This window comes from Indicator indicator, chromosome 20 (assembly GCF_027791375.1).
Source record: "Indicator indicator isolate 239-I01 chromosome 20, UM_Iind_1.1, whole genome shotgun sequence".
Lineage (NCBI taxonomy): Eukaryota > Metazoa > Chordata > Aves > Piciformes > Indicatoridae > Indicator > Indicator indicator.
Window position 1 is genome coordinate 14,927,902 of NC_072029.1, and position 19,192 is coordinate 14,947,093.

A 19,192-nucleotide genomic window follows, 5' to 3' on the forward strand; every position below is an offset into this window, starting at 1 on the left:
TTCTAAATGAATTCATTTAGCAGATAAAGTGCACAATGAGGTGACTAGCAAGGTTTGATTTCCTAAACAGAATCTGCCTTCTCCCCCAGGGATCTGGTAAATCCAAACACATTTAGTTCCTTTCATCGAGTCCAATTTTGAATATAGATATGAAAGTAAGGAGTCCATAGCAGACATTGAGGCTGGAGAACTCATGTTCTCCAACATTAGCTGCTCTCATATCCTACTCTCTCTGTGGAAAGGAACATCTTCTGCCAACTTGTTAGATGAAGTAGTAGTGGATTGTGTGCAGCGAGTACATCTTTAACAGACATCACTGCTCTTTTGTTTAATTTGCTCTCTGGTAAATACTGTATTTTGATGAATAACTTTTAATAGCCAGGAAACTGGCAGTTGAAATTAATTCTCCAGAATGCTCATCAGCCCTCCGGAGGTGTAACTGGGGGTGGGGGTTGTGGTTACCTTATTGAAATCACTATGTCCATTATAAGCTACAGAGAAAGCGATTTTGAGCACTATCTCCTTTTTGAACCCATGTGTTAGGAGAAAAAAATATCATCTCAGAAGGAAAATAAAAAAATCTAACAATTTATTTTAAAAAAACACACTTGGAGGGAATTCACGATAGGAAACCAAGCTCTGGGTGTAGAGTGCTCTGGCCAAGAGGGCAGACCTCAGGTACCTGTGGTTGTCGGGTTTCAGGGAGATGACCATGCAATACATAAAAGGCCACACCGTATGACTGACGTGCACAAGTTGAACAGCTGTAACAAGTCACTCTAATACACATCTCTTACCTTTTTGCCAGTTAACAAATCCTCTCCAAGCAAGTCATCATCGAGTTCACTGGAAAACATGAACAAATTTAAGAAGCTGAACCTTAGAAAGTGGAAACCAATACTACATAAGCTATACACCTTAAAAATCTAATGAGTTTTGGTTTTGCAGATGGATACATCCCTTTCAGAGCTGGTTACTGTACAGATAATGCAGAGAGGAATAACAAAATCCTGCAGACTAGAAGAGAACAGATGAGATTCCAAGCCAGCGATAAGAGCATGTTAGCATCAGTACACACTGTTTGTCTATAGTTACTGATCTCAAACAGTTCCAGGAATGACTGAACATTAACAAATACCAATTGTTTTGTGCTCAGTGGGACATTAAGCAAAAACTGATACATAAGACACATCATACATTCCAAAGAGCAAACTGATCAGAATTCAAACTACTTTTTTCAGACACAGAAAATTCAATGTAAAAGAAAGAGTTTCAGAAGAGTTTAGAGCCAAAACTGAAGTAGCAAAAAGCCACTGGTCTCTTCAGGTGCTGGTAATCTGACAAATGCACAAAAATGTCTGAAAACATTTCCCAGCACCATGGTTCACCACTGACAGCTTTTAATAAAACTGCACCAGAGAAATTACAAAAGATGGCAAGAGTGCATTCAAAGACAAAAAACAAGTTCAGGTAGTAAGAAATTCAGATCAAAAAGGAAAAGAAAGCAAAAGATTAATTAGTTATCTAAACTGAGATACTTGTTATAGTCTATAATACATACTGCTTAAAAACATCCTCAGTGTGATTTCTTTGAAAAAACGTTAAACGTTTGGTCAACAGAACTAACTGTACAGGTATCCTGCATTTTTTTTAACACTTTGGCTTACGGACATTTAAAAAAAAATAGCACTGGCACAAAAACTAAGCTCATAATAGAAACAAAAGTGTTTCAGAGAATGCCTTTCAAAATCTACTGAAATGTTCAATGTCATTCAATGTTTTCGTTGATAAATTTCAAGAAGACAGACCACCTGTGAATGTTTATTCAAGAAGTTAGCAAAGTGAAAAGCCTACACAGTAAAGCAAACCTAATTCAAGCTTCTCTTAAAATAGCCTAATCTGAAGTTACCAAAAAGAGGAACCAGGATTACCAGATCTAACTATTAAGTAAATAAAAAACAAACCAAAACAAAGCACTAGATACTAAAAGATCTTCAGCAAACTGAGAAAACAGACAAAAATTAATAGTTGCATCTGATACAAAACTACATAAAATAAATTGGATCTGTGATAGTCCCCAAGTTAACTCGCCCTTACTATCATCAAGTCATGGACGTCTTTCCAAAAAATTCTAGGAAATTAGGGCTAAGAATCTTGGAGGTCACCACTCTTAAAATAAACAGACCCATTTCCTCCCCTTCCTGAACTCCCAATACTCAACATTCCCCTCACTCAATGAATTCAGCTCAGCAAATGAGGAAGAGAAAATAATAATACAGACATACAACAAAAGAGAAAAGTTTTCTGCCAGTTCAGAGAAATGAATAATCACAGAGAAGGGTCAGAACAAGCTAATTTCAGCAAAAGTCAGTTACTAAATCAGCCCTGTCATCTCACAGGATAGCACTCGAACTGCATGTTTTTCCCAGACTCAAGCTTTGAGCTGCTTAGAGAAATAAATGTATAAATGAACAGAATGTGATAAAGATATCAGATCTCCAATTTCATAGGCATGCCTCATTAAACATGAGCAGTAGCAAGGACACGAGTGTTTCAGGAAAATAATTTGTAAAAGAATGTAACAGGAAAAATTATCCAGTAACATTGTTACATTTCTATTCCAAATATTAGGGGCTTTAAGGGACGAAATACAGAAATTCAAAATTATTTAAATGACGTGGGGATGAAACTCCACAGTTAAGTAGCAACACAGTAAGAGTTGATGGTTGATCAAGATGTATGACCACCAGCACAACAGAAAATTTAGGTTGCAAAACAAAGCATGAAGGATTAAGAAAAACAAACACACAAACAACCCCTCTTGCATTCATTCACCCTTTTTTCCATCTTCAATAGAATATGTCCTATATTGAATTAAGCCAGTAGTAAAAAAAAAAAATTCAACTACACGAGACAGCAAACTATTAATGTACTCCCTATGTAATTGCTCAGACAACCACAGAATTTAACACTTCCAAAAACACCTAGGCAATCTAAAAAGATTAAAAAATATTAATAACAGCTCTCCACATGCAAATAATATTGTATCAGATATAATAGATTAAAAAAAGCAATTAAAAAAAACAAAAACAACTACACATTTTCTGAGAAGATGAAACTCTGGAATCGCCAGCACTGCACCTAAAGCCCCCTCTCCCTTACAATTTCACTAAATAATAAACAATATGAATTTTCGTCATCTAAAATACATGCAGATAATGATGAACACAAAGCCAAAAACTTTTCCCTAAAACTGAATCCTTGTGTGCTTCAAAGTCTCAGCTTTGTGAAAATGCTTTCTAACCTTTCTGAAGTCCTATAAAGACAGCTTTACTACAGGGAGTTTACCATTGGCAATAAACTTACAACTTCTAATACAACAGCTGTTTGACTCTTCCAAATTTTCTGAGTGATAACAGTAGGACAGCTGAAATCAAATGTGACCAGCCAGCATGTAAGAGTCCATCTATTCATTCCACGAAGTCAGCAAAGGCCAAAAGTTCAGAAATATTTTAATACAAAGCATTTTGCCTGTAATATTTGCTTCTGTATTTCTGAAATACCCCAAACTGGGGCTTGGAGGTAGCAGAGTAAAGTGACCCAGCCTGAACAAGCTACTTTAATTATGTTCTCAAACCAGATCAGTTACCTAATGCACTTGATCATTAAACCCGCAAAGAGCTGTGCTGGTATGATAGAGAACAGGCACCCCTCACCACCATACAGTGCAACACTTTGTACTGAAGCTGAAGCTGTTGTCTAAATTCCTTATTCACCTCCCAGAGCAATGAACTACCCATGTAACCCCGCAGAACAGCACGAAAGAGCAAACTAATCCCTCTGGAATGATGACAAACGCAGAGTAGCTGATTCACTCCAAAGGCTCAGCTCAGTGGAAAACTACTTAGCATAAAATTTGTTTACTACAATCACTTGGATGATTACTAGAGAAAACAAAAAAATATTTAGAATGTTTCCCCCCCCCACCTTTTTATAGTGAAAACTACTGGCAAAATCTGAACAGCTTTCTCTATCACTAGAAAATGAATAATTAAAAAAACATGCCAAAAGAAGTAAATTTTTCTCCAAGAACAGACAGACAAGCCTAGCCAGCAGCTTGATTCAAGTCTTTCCCAGCTAGGGTGTCCTGGTGTGAAGGAACATGCTCTTATTCTCCCACAAAATAACCAACTTCATACATATTTCTAAATCTTTATAACAGCCATATTTTTTCAAAAGAAGCCCACGCATAAGCTCCATTGCTCTCTTCCAATGTAAAACTGTTGTGGGCTGAAGTAGAACTTTGAGGATAAGATTTATTTTTAAACTGTGTGTTTAAATGAAGTTGGCCATATTCAAGTACTAACAAAATCTAACTACATAAACAATTGAGATCTACTAAATACTTAAAATGAAAACCAGTATATTAACTGCAATGTTGATTACACAACACAAATATTTTATATTTATCCAATTTTAAATCCTATCTCTGCATAGCACACTCTATATTCCTTAAGGCAAGTACATTTGGCACAATCTGGCATTGGCTGACACATGGGTAACAACCAACATCTTCATTAGTATCAGAATGTGCCCAAGTCTATCTGTTGGAATGCAAAGTGCCAGTGAGAGAAAACAGAGCAATGCAATTCAGCACATAGAAAAATACTCTACCTACCTGTCCCAGTCATCATCCCCAGCTCTTCTTCTCCAAGACCTTTCTGCTCCAGGCTTGTCAAACTGATCAAAGTCATCATCTGTGAAGAAAGTGACTACATTAAATAATTCTTACCAAAATGAAAGGTTTCTGAAGCAAGCAGGCACTTGGGATTTTTAGGGGTTGGTGCTGTTTTCCAGAAGATGCAAAAATATCTTTTATACTTTCTATGTTAACATGAGGAAAATATACATTCGGTAATAAAATCCTATCACGTACTATAAAGCTTTCAATCTTCTCATGATTAAGGTAAGCATCAGATGTAAGCCACTGGAAAATGTTGCTAACAAAGGTCACTCCAGAGACAACAACTCTTCAGAAACTCATGAAGCTTAGGTACAATGAAAGTGAGCAGAACCATGTCTGCCGTACCTATGCTTGCCTGGAAGGCCACAACCTCATCTACCCACACAAAGCTTCCAAAGGTACTTTGAAAATAAGAGTAAACCTCATGCCACAGATCACGAAAATATTCAGGTTGGAAAGGAACCTTGGGATCACCAAGTCCAACTGATAACCCTACTCTACAAAGTTTACACAATGTCAGCACAAGGCAGGTCAGTTCTAACAATGCAAAACAGAAGAGGAAAGTCGAGTGTAATGTGCTCTCAATTCTCTCAACTGGGGCACTGAAAACAGAAGTTATTGAAGCAGTTTATGCTGTGTACCTAACCATCATGCACATGTCTTCTAAGATGAAACTTTGGTGCTCCATATCAAGTAACCTTACTTTAGCCTATCAAATCACAAATTATGTAGCTCAGTTTGCAAATTATTAGTTTGCAAATGACTGTTTTACTACCTAAAATACTTCCATTTATCTGTAAAAGAAACGCAAAGTTCATCTGCTCTGTTCAGATGTCTGTTTTGTGTTCTGTAAACTGGAAGCACACATCAGAATCACTCGATCTTCTCTTTCATCATTTGGTTACAGTCCAACAGCGAATGCACAACTGGAATTTGTGTCATTTTAATGACTTTTTTAAGAGTCAAACAAGTGGGCACACAAAACTTATGCCCAACACATGGCATGGTCTGCAAAATAGAGGAGGTTAAGCAATGCAGACCCCTCCAGTCTGAAATGAACACCAAGATGCCATACATCCAGTCATTCTCCTGGTTCTATTAGCACTCAGCTCTTTGACCGAGTACAACAACCAACTGTTTGTTCGTCTTTTTTAATGAACCTTCAAAACCAAATCTGTCCTCAGCTCCTTAAACAAAACCCAGGATCCTTTAGTGAATATTCCCCACACAGGGACAAACCTATTCAATTCTTAATCTGTATAATCAAAATACAAGTGTAAGTGTCGGACAGAAGTTTAAAAGGAGGTAGAACACTAAAAAGAAAATTCAGTTCTTGCAATGTCACCAAATTAAGAGTTTCAAGTCAGAAACATCAATCATAAATAGCTATGAAAAGAAGACTGCTCAGCATGGGTTACAATGCAAGTCAGGTGCGGCAACTCTTTTGGTTTTTAACAGTAGGTAAAAACAATTCCTCTTAATTGAGTTTGCCCCTTACTTCCTACAGATACTTTCATATTTTAATTAATCTTCTACATTTAAGCTAATTGACAAGAGCAAACACCACTGAAACAGTTGTCTTACATTTCTTTGCTCAAATGTCTACATATTGCAACCTCCTTCTACCCAATTCCTATTTCATTCACAAGAGAAACTCAGACAAATATCCAATCATTTATTTTCTTCCTCTTGAAGACTAAATTATCCAGTTTTGGGAGGCCCTGCAAAAAATGCCACCTTGCTCTCCTTATGGTCATTCAAAACCATGCTGCAGTGATTATCTTCGTGCATTTCCATTTTAAGGCCACAAATATCCTGCGCTGCCACTGTTCTTACAGCTGGATTGCAGTAATCCACTGATTGATTGTAACCACCTCTACTTTTTTTTTTTTTTTAAGTAATGTGATTGGTTTTGCATCAAGCCAAATTATCAGTGTCCACATATTGACTAACAAAGCTCAAGAGAATGACCACCAACAGGAAGACGGTAACTTCTTTGTAAGATATGCCTGCTTGTAAACAACAATCAGCATAACATTTACAGATGTTTCTCCTTGAGAAATTCTGTTTCTGTCAAGTGCGGCTAAGTGCCTGTAAAACATTAACTTATACAGAACGAATAACACGCTCAGCATCAGCAGACCACAAAACCACTGAGAGCAACAGCCAAAGATTTTTCTCTTTTTATAATTCTCAGTACTGCTCTGTGGGGTGAGAAGGAAAAAAGGCAGGGAGTTGTATTGGCTGTGTGTGGCAAGGTTTTGGTAGCACAGGGTAGAGGGTGGTTTCTTAGAAGCTGCTAGAAGCTTCCCCCTTGTCCAAAAGATCAGATTACAGCCAACTCCAAGATGAACCTGCCACTGGCCAAGCCAAGCCCACCACCAACAGTGGCAATGCCTCTGGAAGAATTTATTTAAGAAGGTGGGGGAGGAAACCAGCTGCAGAACATCAGCTGGACAGAACTGAGAATATGTGAAAGAGACAACCCTGCAGACACCAAGGGCAGTAAAGAAGGAGGGATAGGAGGCGCACCAGGTGCGAGAGAGAGATTTCCTTGCAACTCATGGCAAGACAGATTGTCTCCCTGCAGCCAATGAAGGCTAATGATGATGCAAATATCCGTCTGCAGCCTAAGGAGGACCCCACACTGGAGCAAGTGGATGCCCAAAGGAGGCTGTGATCCCATGGGAAGCCCACGCTGGAGAAGACTTCTAGCAGGACCTGGGGACCCACGGAGTAAGGAACCCATGTAAAACCAGGTTTGTTGGCAGGACTTGTAACTCTAGGGCACCAGCACTGGCACAGTCCATTTGTGAAAGGACCCATGGAAGGCACCCATACTGGAGCAGTCTGTGAAGAACTACAGCCCGTAGGAAGGACTCATATTGGATAGGCTTGTGGAGAACTGTCACACATGTGAGGAGTCTACCCCTCAAGAAGAAAAGAGTGGCAAGTCCCAAGTCAACTCTGGTTTTCCCCATGATGGTAGATCTTCCTGTCCTTATCTCAACCCATGAACCTTCTGCTGTATTTTTTCCCCCCCGCTTCAGCTAAGAAGAGGGAGTGACAGAGGGCCTTGGTAGGCACCTGGTGTCTATCCAGGGTCAACCCACCACAGGGGGAACCCATGAACATGAGCTTTTTAAGCAGGAAAATGTCCATTATAGAAGCTGGAAGAGGTTTTGGGTTGCCTTTCTTCCAGCAGTACCCCTGCTACCTAGAAAGACAGTTGTACATAGCAACTGTTGCCCAGATATGCAATGCAATGGTTACTAATTTCAATTCAGCTCCTAATTTCAATTCAAGCCTCTCACAGCAGAGCTCACCAAGATATGCACATTATCTGTGTAGCAACTGGAAGATCCTGGTAGGTGATTACTAAACACACTAAGCCCCCTCCTCTCTAACTTCCCCTAAAAGGAAAAAAAACAAACAAGACCTATCAAATACCAAAATGCCCTAATTAAATAAGGAAACAGGAAAGGCCAGTTACAGAGGAAAACAAAAGAAATAATGCACCACTTGGGTCTTCCTACTGCAGCCTGAAGAAAACAGCCATTTTCAAAGTGACTGAGAAGTGCAGGATGCTACAGGGACTAATGCTAGCCATTTTGTTCGACCAGCCTGGCCAGCTGTGGACCAGAATAAGCACGAAGGCAGCCAAATACACTGGGCTCCCCATGTTAAAAGGCTCCCACTTGCTTTATACTTAGCCTGGTATAGCATCAGCAGCTGTAAACTGCCCAGAACTGTAATCTTTTTCTCCTGCTTAATAAGAACTGATCATCCACACTAGAAAAATCACGAAGTATGAGCCTCATTTTCTCTTTGGCTATATTGATGATCGTTTCTAAGCCTGTGAACATCCTTTCAATAAAACCTTTGCTAATCATTTTTCTATGTAAAATGGAAGTCCTAAGCTACACAGTCAAGTCTCACAAGTGTAGGAGGTGAATCAGCAGAAACACTGCAGAGCTCTTAATGTCTTAAAATGGTATCAACATCACCTAAAAAGGTAGCCTACATAGCAACTGTTGCTAAGGTGAAGTATTTTACTGCAATAAGACACCCAAGACTTCTAGACTAGGAAAAACGTTTCATGAGTACACTGCTCATCTTCCTAGATATACACCTGCATGCAGTCTGGAACTCTAACCACCTGTTGCCTCATAAATCTTAACAGCTCAAAATCTTGTATTTTGATGGCTTCAATACCAAACTATCATGAACATAAAACACCACTAATTTTAGGCACTGAAAAAGCATCAAAGATTCCTCCTTACCCAAAACAAGATGGAGATGCCACAATGATCCAATATTTTAATGTTTTTTAAAAAAAAAAAAGTATGATGCACTGTTTAGCCAACAGGTCTTTTAATAAAGTAACCAAGCTGTATTGCTCTAGAGTACAGAAAAATATAAATTAAAGAAAAATAAAGAGAAAAACTAGTCATTTCAGACATGAAAAAATGCCAGTTCCCTATGCTTTAACACCAAAACAAGTCCATCTTTATTCCATTCTGTGGTACATTTAAAGTACATGTCAAGTACAACTTGACAGCATTTCAAGCACCAGCCTTCAGATTAAAAACATTTTTTCTTCATATTTTATTGCAAAAGCATACACAGCACATGGGTATTGTCAAGCCTTGATTTTCGGGAGCACAGTATACAATTTAAAAACAGAGCTATGTTTCTGCCTGATAGTGAATTGACTTTCAGTATCTCTTGCTACATGATATAGAAGAAGAACAGGTTTAATGAGAACAGTCCTGTCTAAAATACAGGGTAGTGACAGAATGATACTATTATCACCAGCTAAATAAAATTTTCTGTAACTTACAGACAACAGTATCTAGTAGTAAAAACACAAGGTTCTTTGGAGCTCCTAAGCCTGTGGTCTATGTCTAACAGGTTATGAAGCACACTATGAATCCAGGCTCATTTATTACAGATAATCAAACTCCCTATCCCATCATAAAAATCACATTCAATGCAACCACCACGTTATGTACGAGAACACACGTGCACAGACATATCACTCAAACACGTACAGTTTAGTTGATCCATTCAGGAAGAGACATAAGGTAGTCTTTATATTCATAAACAATTACTCATAGAAACCTTAACTATTCAGTGGCTAAGTAACAATTGCATAATATGTTTCTCAACTAGTGTTATTTCATGTTTTCTTTCCAAATTACTCCTATAGGACAGAGTTTAGCTTCCTCAAAGAAATAAATTAGAAAAATTAATTTCTCAGGATTTTAGTTCTTTTTAATTTCTTAAACCCAACTTTTTTCAGTGCATTTGTCATGATGCAAAGCAAGTCACTAGGAATAAGCAAGAACAGAAGTAATTATGATATGCTGCCTGGAATTGAAGTGTTCTAACCATTGCTTAAAAGAAATAATACTTTTTTTTAAATAAAAAGTACATCTAAACCCAAAACCACTAACCCACAAAAAAGCACTTCCAAAGCCTGCTTGGATTTGAAAATTTATTTGCCTTGGAAAAAACATTTTAAAGTGCCATAGTCCTTGCCTCACAAATATTTAAGAATGAACAAAATCAAGACTTTAAATGAAATCCACATTAACTCAGCTCCCAAATGGCTTCGAGCACTAATCAGGAACTGCAACTCTCCAGAAACTCTCCAGCATCTTTCCCAGACAATAAAATTAATATTTAAAACTTAGGCTACATTACAGCAGAATATGGCAGATACAGGACCAGTCACATTGATTACTTGGTTTTCGGTCAAGCTGGTGACAAACACCATCTTATGTTCTTCTGGACAACAAGTTCTATGTGACTCAATATCTGAGGTTTAGTATGTGATGAAATAAAGCATGGTTTGGCATTAGTAAAAACAAGTGACACTAAGGCCATGTTTAATTTAGACGATCTGAAGTTAGAGAACATTCAGAACAATGTGACTTTCAGTGAAAGCTTGTCAAAGCAGCATAAATAGATTAAAAATTGTTGTGTTTAAAAGCAAATCTGCCTGCCACAAGCTCATTCAAGTAGTAATGTTTTTTGGCACCAGCTCTTAGCTGGTAAAATAGCCCATGATCATGTATTTGTACTTCATGAATTGTGAAGTCTATAGGCTTCTGACACTTAAAGGAGTTCTAGCGTGTGCATATTCCTATCTAACTCCAAGTTAGCAACTAGTTGCATCAGCCCACCTAATAAAGTAGGATGCAATACCCACAAAGACCAAAATACAGCCAGCACTCCACCCATTTTCATCTAAGTACAAATGCAGAATCCATTCCCAGTCCCTGCATGCTGCTGCTGAATAGCCTGAAGCATGACAAATTCAAATTGAATTGGAGAATTTTTACTACATCTTTGAATTGGATAGTGACCCATGACACAGGTGCTTGCTGTACTAGCTGGATAAGCTTTTTTCTCCATTTCTATCAACATCTTCACAAGAGGTTTCTACTACACACTGCTGAGAGCACAACAGCAGCCCTCAGAGATTAGTTAAAAGTGATGACAGCTGAAGTTCAGTCTGGAGCAGTAACAGCTCACAGGGCCATTCAGCTAATTTTGGTACAGGACTTCAGGAACACGGGGTAGACATGTATAGATGGGTCCCCCTTCAGCTCTTCCTCTGCCCCATCCCCTGTCATGATTTGCATCCCACAGATATTTAGGGTCCAAGTCTTCTCAGCCACTGAAGATAATCAAAAATGAATTAGTCTGAAAGAAAGAAAACTTACAATGGCTTCCCCTTACTTCAGTATGGCAGACAATCAAGAAAAGAAATGCTCCTTCCTCTGTTTCAGTAATGGTTTTAGTAATGGTTGCTGAGCCTTGTAACCATCTCTCCCTAAATGAGACTACTGCAATCAATTTATAGCTAGATTGTAAACATCTAGAAAAAAATGTCATCATCTGTACGACATGGTTGTTCCATTACACTGTAAGCAGATGCTCACTAAATCATAGAACAGCCCAGGTTGGAAGCAACCTCAAAAAACTATCTGGCCCAACCTTTCACAGGCAGAGGAACCTACATGAGGATCTAGTACCCGGTCCACTCACATCTTGAAAACCTTCAGTGATGAGGACTCAACTACACCCCTGAGAAAGACGTTTCAATGACTGATTGTTCTCAGTGTAAATTTTTAAAAAGTCCTTCTTATATTAAGTGAAGTCTCTCCTGGTGCAACTTGTAGCTGTCACCCCTTGTCTTCTCCATATGGCTCCTTATGAAGAGAGGGCCTCTGTCCTCTTTATAGCTACCCTTTAAGTCAGGTGATTTTACTCAAAATTTAACATGAATCCTCAGGTTTTGTCTTTATACAAAAGTTTGAGTACCATTGTCTTAACCATATCAACAGACTAATGAGCATCCATGAGGCTTCACAGTCCCTCATCATCACTAGCACAGCCACCTTGAACTTCTACATTTCAATACTGTTATACTAGAACTAGAAGCAAACTGAATCAGGCTGCATCACAATGGAATTTGTGAAGTAATATAAAGCTGTGGAATCACTCCCAGAGACCTCACAGATCATCACTAGAAAATTTTCCACTTCGTGTTTGTGAAACCTGTCACCAAGATTCTGCACCTTCATCCTTAGAAAGCTTAGCTTCATCAACACAAGTATCCAGTCACAAAAGTACATATGAATACTTTATTCTTATAAATCAAGACAGTATTTCCCTAAAAAACTGTAAATTACCAGTAAGTTCATACCTTCCTTCCATCAGATACATTTAAATGTTCAGCCAACATAGCTATTCCACATTTCATTTTCAGCCCTGCAACAAATGCTTAGAGAAGACTTAAAATTTTAATCTGCATCTTCAGAGCCAAAATTATTTCACTTTGACAACTGTTACTCTCGAATGTCATGAAAGTAATACTCCATTTATTTTTCCAGTAATTATTTTGTACTACTTTACCAATCATTAGAGCCTTTTTTCACCTTTTTTTTCCCCCAAGAAAACACTAGGGTGCTGTTATCTAAATATTTCAAAGTCTTTCCCTCCACCCAAAAAAATCCAAAAACTAAATCCAAAACATTAGTTACTACTACTAAAACTTTAACTGATAAATCATCTACACCAAATAACCACTTAGTCCTGGGCTTCTTTCCCACTTGTTAACACTATTGATTTTGGATAGTAGTCCCTTCCACAAGGGACTACTTTGTGCACACATGTTCTGTCTCTAGAGGAATGTACATTCCTCTAAGTTCTAGGTTCTTTTACTGAATTTTAAAAGTGTATTAAACAACTTCAAACAAGAATTTTCCTCACCTAGTTATATGAATACAAGCTGTGTGACACCTCTGGGTTTCCTCATTGAGGCAAGTGCAGCACAGGGATCATCTAAACACCTTATATAGGCCAAAGATCATATTTAATTGGCCACCATTTATTGATGAGGACACAGTTAATGCTCAACAACTGTGTCCACTTCGTACAAAGGGACCCTAATTCACACTGAGATACAAATGGTACTCCACAAAAAAAAAAAAAAAAAAAAGGCTTCAAACTGCAGTTTCACTACTTAGCTGAAGGCTGTCTGCTGCTTACATCTTAGTACCTGAAAGCATGCTCATTCAACTTGTGGCAGTTTTAAACGAAAAAAGAATTCTTCAGAAGTGATACTTTTTCTAAATTACTCTGTCCTCATACCACCAAAAAAATTCTACAGACCAAACATGCGTGCACAGTTTACTTCCACAAAACATCTATTTGATCTGAACCACAGAAACTAGAACTATTATTTTTTAATCAATTAATTTAAAATATTGCAATATATTTAACACCATTAAAACAATATCCAAGATATTCAGGATTGTCCTTCCTAGCATTCTTTCCGAGCTCAATTTCTAAATTCAGGAATTTCTTTGCTGTGTTTACGTATTTTTTTATCAATTAAGCTACCGATGCCAAACAGTCAGACTACTCAGGTGAATGGCTATGAATAAAAGTCGTACTTCTTCATGAAACCTAACAGAAGAAAACAGACTAAAATCATCACAAACTTTAGTATAAGTGAGTCAACTGACAACTCTGACCAGTCTTTCTCAAAACTTTTATTCCTAGTGAAAGCAAGGTCCACAAGCACCAGAAACTGACATGTTCTTTTAACTGTACCTCTCCTGAACGCACCGCAGTGTGGCTCCTGCAAGTCTTTTACTTACTCAACCAAATGTTCTTACTCTAAAATTTTCTTAATACACCAATCAGAACCACTGAAAGGTTTGAGATGTCATTTAAAATGCTGTGGTAAGAAGTGTCCTTAGTCAAGAGTAGCAGTACCATGCCTGAGAGTGCTGCGGTGAAGCACTGACTTCATTTTCAAAGTGAAACGATCTGCTTCTGGCCAGTCTGTAAAATAAATTATAGCTACTCCCCAGATGACAGGTAAGTTATTCAAACAGGTCACACACTATAGGTGGAAAAATTACGGGAATTAATGTCTCTAAATAAATTAATCTATCCCACCCAGAGGTCCCACACTTGCGGTGAGCAATGAAGCTGCAGCCCCTTCTGGCCTTGTCCCGGTCAAGAAAAGGCCATTCCCGTCACCGCACGATGCTGGCTCCTGTTATCAAGGGAGGTACCCCTGAGACCTTGCGGTGTTACGGGAGCTCCTGCTGGCCCAACGCGTCCCACCACCCCCGCCCAGGCCGTAGACGGAAATGGGGTGAGGGGCGGCGGCGCCACCGCTACAGGAAAGCCCCGCAGCCCACGGCTCCCCTCAGTTCCAGCATCCGCCCTGCCCCCACCCAGGCCCGCGCTGCAGATACAACCGGCCTCCGTCCCCACGGCAAGACCCCGAAGCCCCCCGCCCGCCTCCAGGAGAAGCCCTTGGGGGCCGCGACACACACCTGCGCCTCCTCCCAGAGCGGCAGCCATGGCTCTTCGCCTTGCCCAGGCGAGGTCAGCCCCCGGCAGCGACCCCGTGCCGCCCTCAGGAGCGATGAAGAGCGGGAGGGACGGGGAAGGGCTCGGATTCAACGCGCGGCGGCTCCCCCTCCCGCCGCCCCTCCACACGTACTCGCCGCAGGAGAACAACAAACTACCACAACATGGCGGCCGCCGCCACCACCGTCACTGTCGCCGCTATCCCCGCGCTGCATCATGGGATGGCGGAGGACCGGGCCCTCCCTCGCACAGAGGGCGGGCAACGGCGCCGCTGGTTGGTCAGCTAGGGCCCAGGCACGCCACACGCCGGGTGACGTCATTCCGTCGGCGCATGCGCAGTCCGGACTCCTCCCGGCGACGTTGGGCGGGACTGCGTATGTGCCATAGCTTCCGGAGGGGCGGGGATAGATGGGCGCGCGGCCGGGAAAGCGGTGCTGTTTGCCGTTGGGTGCGTGGCGAGGAGCGGGTGTGGAGTTGTGTTCGAGTGATTCGCATCCTGTCCAAGATTTCTGCGGGTGGGCCGTGGTGCCTGGGTTTAGCCTCTCCATCACAGGGGAGCAGGACCCCGGCCCTGACTGACGTTGCTGTCTATGGCCTGACTGCGTGTGGATGCGGCTGGGTCTGCTGCCGTGCCTGTACCTGAGTGGGACAAATAGTGTGGACTGGGAATGGTATTCTTCGCGGCCTACATGCGTTTCTTGCCACTGTAGGAGGCTGCTTGCAGTACCTCTGAAACGCCTAACGACTAGCCTGTATCGATTAGGTTGTAGGTCCAGCTTGGATCCACAAGTTCAGCTGCTCCATGTGTTTAAAAACCCCACCATGAATTAATGGAATTAAAATACACTGAGAGGCATGGTTTGGGCTAGGTTAGGTCTATGTGGCTCCATCATCTGAGGCTTGAGTGTGCAGAGGAGTTAATGAGTAAAATAAGACTGTTGAGGCTGTGCTTCTCCACTCACTGGTTGCATACTTCATAGACTCAATGTCACTGCGTGCTAAATGCCATTTGCAAGCTAAAAGTCTTTTTCTTCTAGCCCTTTACATAAGCCCTTACTTCCTGGCTGCTTAGCTACATGTACACCCACCTGACCCCCACCCTCTGTCTCTGGACGTAGTGACGGTGTGGCTGCAGAGTAAATGAGTTTGAATTGCTGATTTCATAGAAAAGTATCTGTGAGTTTCCCTTTTGAGTTTCCACCTTTCTCTAGTTTTAATGGAATCAAGACTTGAGGCATTCTGCACAGACTGGGTTAAACTCAGTATGAAATTGTGCCTCGATATAAACCAAACTTCTAGGTTATAAAGGAGACAAATTGATCTAAAACAGTTTAATGGAGCTTGCTATAACAAGACTGGTTCAAATAAACTGCAAAACTTTCCCAGGTGGACAAGTCCTCATGGAAATAATTAACAATGTTAGTATTTAAATTATCAACGTTATCTGATTAAAGCCTCGCTATGAGAATAGGGAAGTTCTCATGTCACTTTGTTCAAGGCTCCCTGCAGACTTATCTCTGCATTGCATTTGGTCTCATTTTTTAGGTTTTCTTCACAACTGTACAGTTAGAGATTTATTCGTTACATACTCCTACAACAAGCCAAAATCTGACTTTAGTTTAGGAAACAGAGCATCGGTAGGTGATGCTTGCTGATAATACATAGTCCATCAGCCCAGTTCTAATTGCCTGTGGAGGTGGTAAGTCAAGTGAATACTCCTACCAATGGTAAAAACCATGATGCTTTCAGTGTGGCCAAAATTTCAGCCATCACTCCTGGGTATTGATCTCTCTGTGTAGCTGGTTTGAAAACAAAAGGATTTCCTGGCCTAGGAAGAATACTTCCTAGGAGTATTCTGGATTCTTTAAAGGCTGGGTGGAAGAGAAGTATGTGGGATAAGACTCAGCCAGTCTTAGCAGCAGCCTGTTACAATTCACAGCTGTCTTGTCATAATTCTCTTATTCTCTTCTGTATGAGCCTGGAAAATGAAGTGTTAAACATAAGCAGTATTCACAATGAGCATCTCTGTGCCATTCAGATATGTAGAAGAGTGTTTTTTATGTGTATTTTATACTCTATATTTTTGCTCATTTTAATGGTTCGATTTCCGTGACTGACAATCCAAACACAAATCAAGTTACCGTTGGCTTAGCACACCAATCCAATAATAAAGAGGAATAACAGGGTAGTTCACTATTAATCTGTTACTATACAGACCCTTCAGCCATTTTGCACAGCTCTGGTACAAAAATGTGGCTGTTTCCATGTGTCTGAACTTCAGCAGCTGTGAAACAGAGACCTGAACTATGGTGACAGACAGGTATGGTGACTGCTTACCTTCAGCCAGGCTTCTGAATTTTCAAATTCAAGGAACTATAGCTACTCTGGATTCTGTAACAAAGCCTCCAAGTTTTCCTCAATAAAATGAGAAAAATGCTATAAATTGAACTGTGCTTGTGTCTTTCTGTAAACAGACATTAACATACTTGCTACCTCTGGAACTGATTAAATGAAATTATTTTTTGTGAACTAACCATCAATTATTTAAATACTTTTGGGAGTTCTGCATAGGTAATATATTTGCCCATGTGCCTTCCAAAGCAAATCCAGCTGCAGTTGAGAATGCAACACATTGTCTTGCAAGGGGATTAAGTAAATAACTGAGCAAGAACTCAAGAAACCTGTAATCCTGGTGCTGCACTTGCTAGCTGCATTGCTGGGGCAGCTTGCCCTGCGTCTACTGCCCGGCATTTCCCTCTCTGAGCTGGGGAGAATAATGCTAAACTTTTTTTTTCCCTAATTATTTGAAACCTTTTGGTAAAATTCATTGCATCCTAACATCTTTACACTAAGCTGTTTCCACTGCAGTAGTCATCACTTTCATTTACACTGATTTTGGGTATTAACGTTTTTGTCTAAAATAATTAGTAGTTTGTTTTTGGAGCAGTAACATTGGGGTTTTTTTTTAGGTATTTAAATTATTATTTATTTTTGCACATGTACTCAAACTGTTAAAAATCATCAGTCAGAAATCCAGTAAAGCAGACTCTCAAGTTTAATTCCATTGAATACTTAATATAAGTACTAAGATCAGTGTTATCCACAACAAATGTCTCCTAATTCTTTAGAGAAAATGTACTTCTGGATTATTTTTTAACCTTAGTTACCTCTTTGTGAACTTTCATTCTGGTCTGGTAAAACCAGACTGGGTTTTTGTAGCGTTACAGTCTGGTTCAGTCATGGATTTAGCTCTTAACCTTCTTGTGATCAACCTCTCAAAGTGACATCTAACTCCGAGGCACCATCTTCTGTTTGAAGTTAAGCCTGTCTTTGGACAGGTTCCTGCAAATCAGACACTGAGCAGGTCTTGGGTTATTTCATCAGCGTCCTATGTTGCAGAAAATGTCCTGTCACACCTCAGAGGAAATTCTGGATTTAAAATGTACAAATGAGGAATGCAAAAGCAAATTTGCTCTCTTCTAAGTGCTACTAGGCCTGATCTATATATGACTTATAGGCAGTAGCAGCAGTATCTCTTAAAAGATAAACACAGGTGAAAGATATTTTTTCTTTGAGCCTATTTCCCAGAAGGACAACAGGAGTATAGGAAATGGGAAAGACTTTAAATACTAATAAATATCTTACTTAAGGAAGGAAACAATATGTGGATTAAAACAATTAAAATATAGAAAAAACACTGATGTGATAAACTTTGAACAGAAAACACTGTGTTATAGCCTCCAGACTAACTATAGTTTCAAAGCTGAGGGCAGTGTTCCTGTTCTCTGGAATCTTTCTGTTTCTTTCCCATTCTTGTTACTTGTATATCCACTTGTTGCAGCTTATCTGACTTGTTGTCTGCAATCTGCTTGATGCATTTTATGTTGGCTGTAATTTCTTGAGACCAACGTGACCTAAAGACCCCTGAAACAGCAGCTGGAGTAGGGAATAAGAGAGTTTATGTACTGAGAAATGGTCTAAACAATCAATGTGTCTGTCAAATGTATTATTAATGTATCATGTGTGGTGTCCCTAGAAAGCTGGTCACCCATCAAAGATCATAATCTCAACAGAACACATGTATTGTTGAAGCACAGTGGAAAATGTAGACATTACAATCAGCTCCAATTTGCTGCAGGGAGGTATGGGCTGTAGCTTTGGGTTCTGTACGGAGACCAGCATGCAGATGCCTGAGTATTGTCCTGGACTAGAGAAAAGAAATCAAGAAACACCAAAGGAATCAAAGTGTTATTGCAACGTTTTATTTTTAATGGGGGCTTTATGTGGTTTTGTTTTGGGGTGGGTTTTTTGTTTGTTTGTTTGTTTTGTTTAATTTGAGTGCTGGGAGACTTACTAAGTATTACTTTGTTTCACCAGGAAGCCCATCTGTTGTGAGGTGCAGCAGGGGAATCAGGGTGCAGCTGGCAAACGTAAGGCAGTCCTTCCTTTCCAGAAAGACTCAGCATATAGCAGAGAATGTCTGAGATATCCCATTCTTAGGTAAAGGGAGTGGTACCCCATGATAAACATATCAGAATAAGT

The 19,192-nt window shown here is 39.9% G+C and overlaps 1 protein-coding gene across 1 annotated transcript in view; it reads right to left on the bottom strand.

The window, feature by feature from the left end:
* Positions 1-14,718, bottom strand: part of RBM33 (RNA binding motif protein 33) — an 81,705-nt gene extending 66,987 nt beyond the window's left edge. Inside the window, exons 1-4 of the mRNA XM_054390250.1 lie at positions 14,610-14,718; positions 6,616-6,620; positions 4,679-4,757; positions 798-846 (exon numbers count right to left, since the gene is read on the bottom strand). Coding sequence (XP_054246225.1) covers positions 798-846; positions 4,679-4,757; positions 6,616-6,620; positions 14,610-14,641 — 165 coding nt within the window. The 5' untranslated portion in view covers positions 14,642-14,718. The remainder of the gene's footprint in view (positions 1-797; positions 847-4,678; positions 4,758-6,615; positions 6,621-14,609) is intronic.
* Between the last annotated feature and the right edge of the window lie 4,474 nt (positions 14,719-19,192).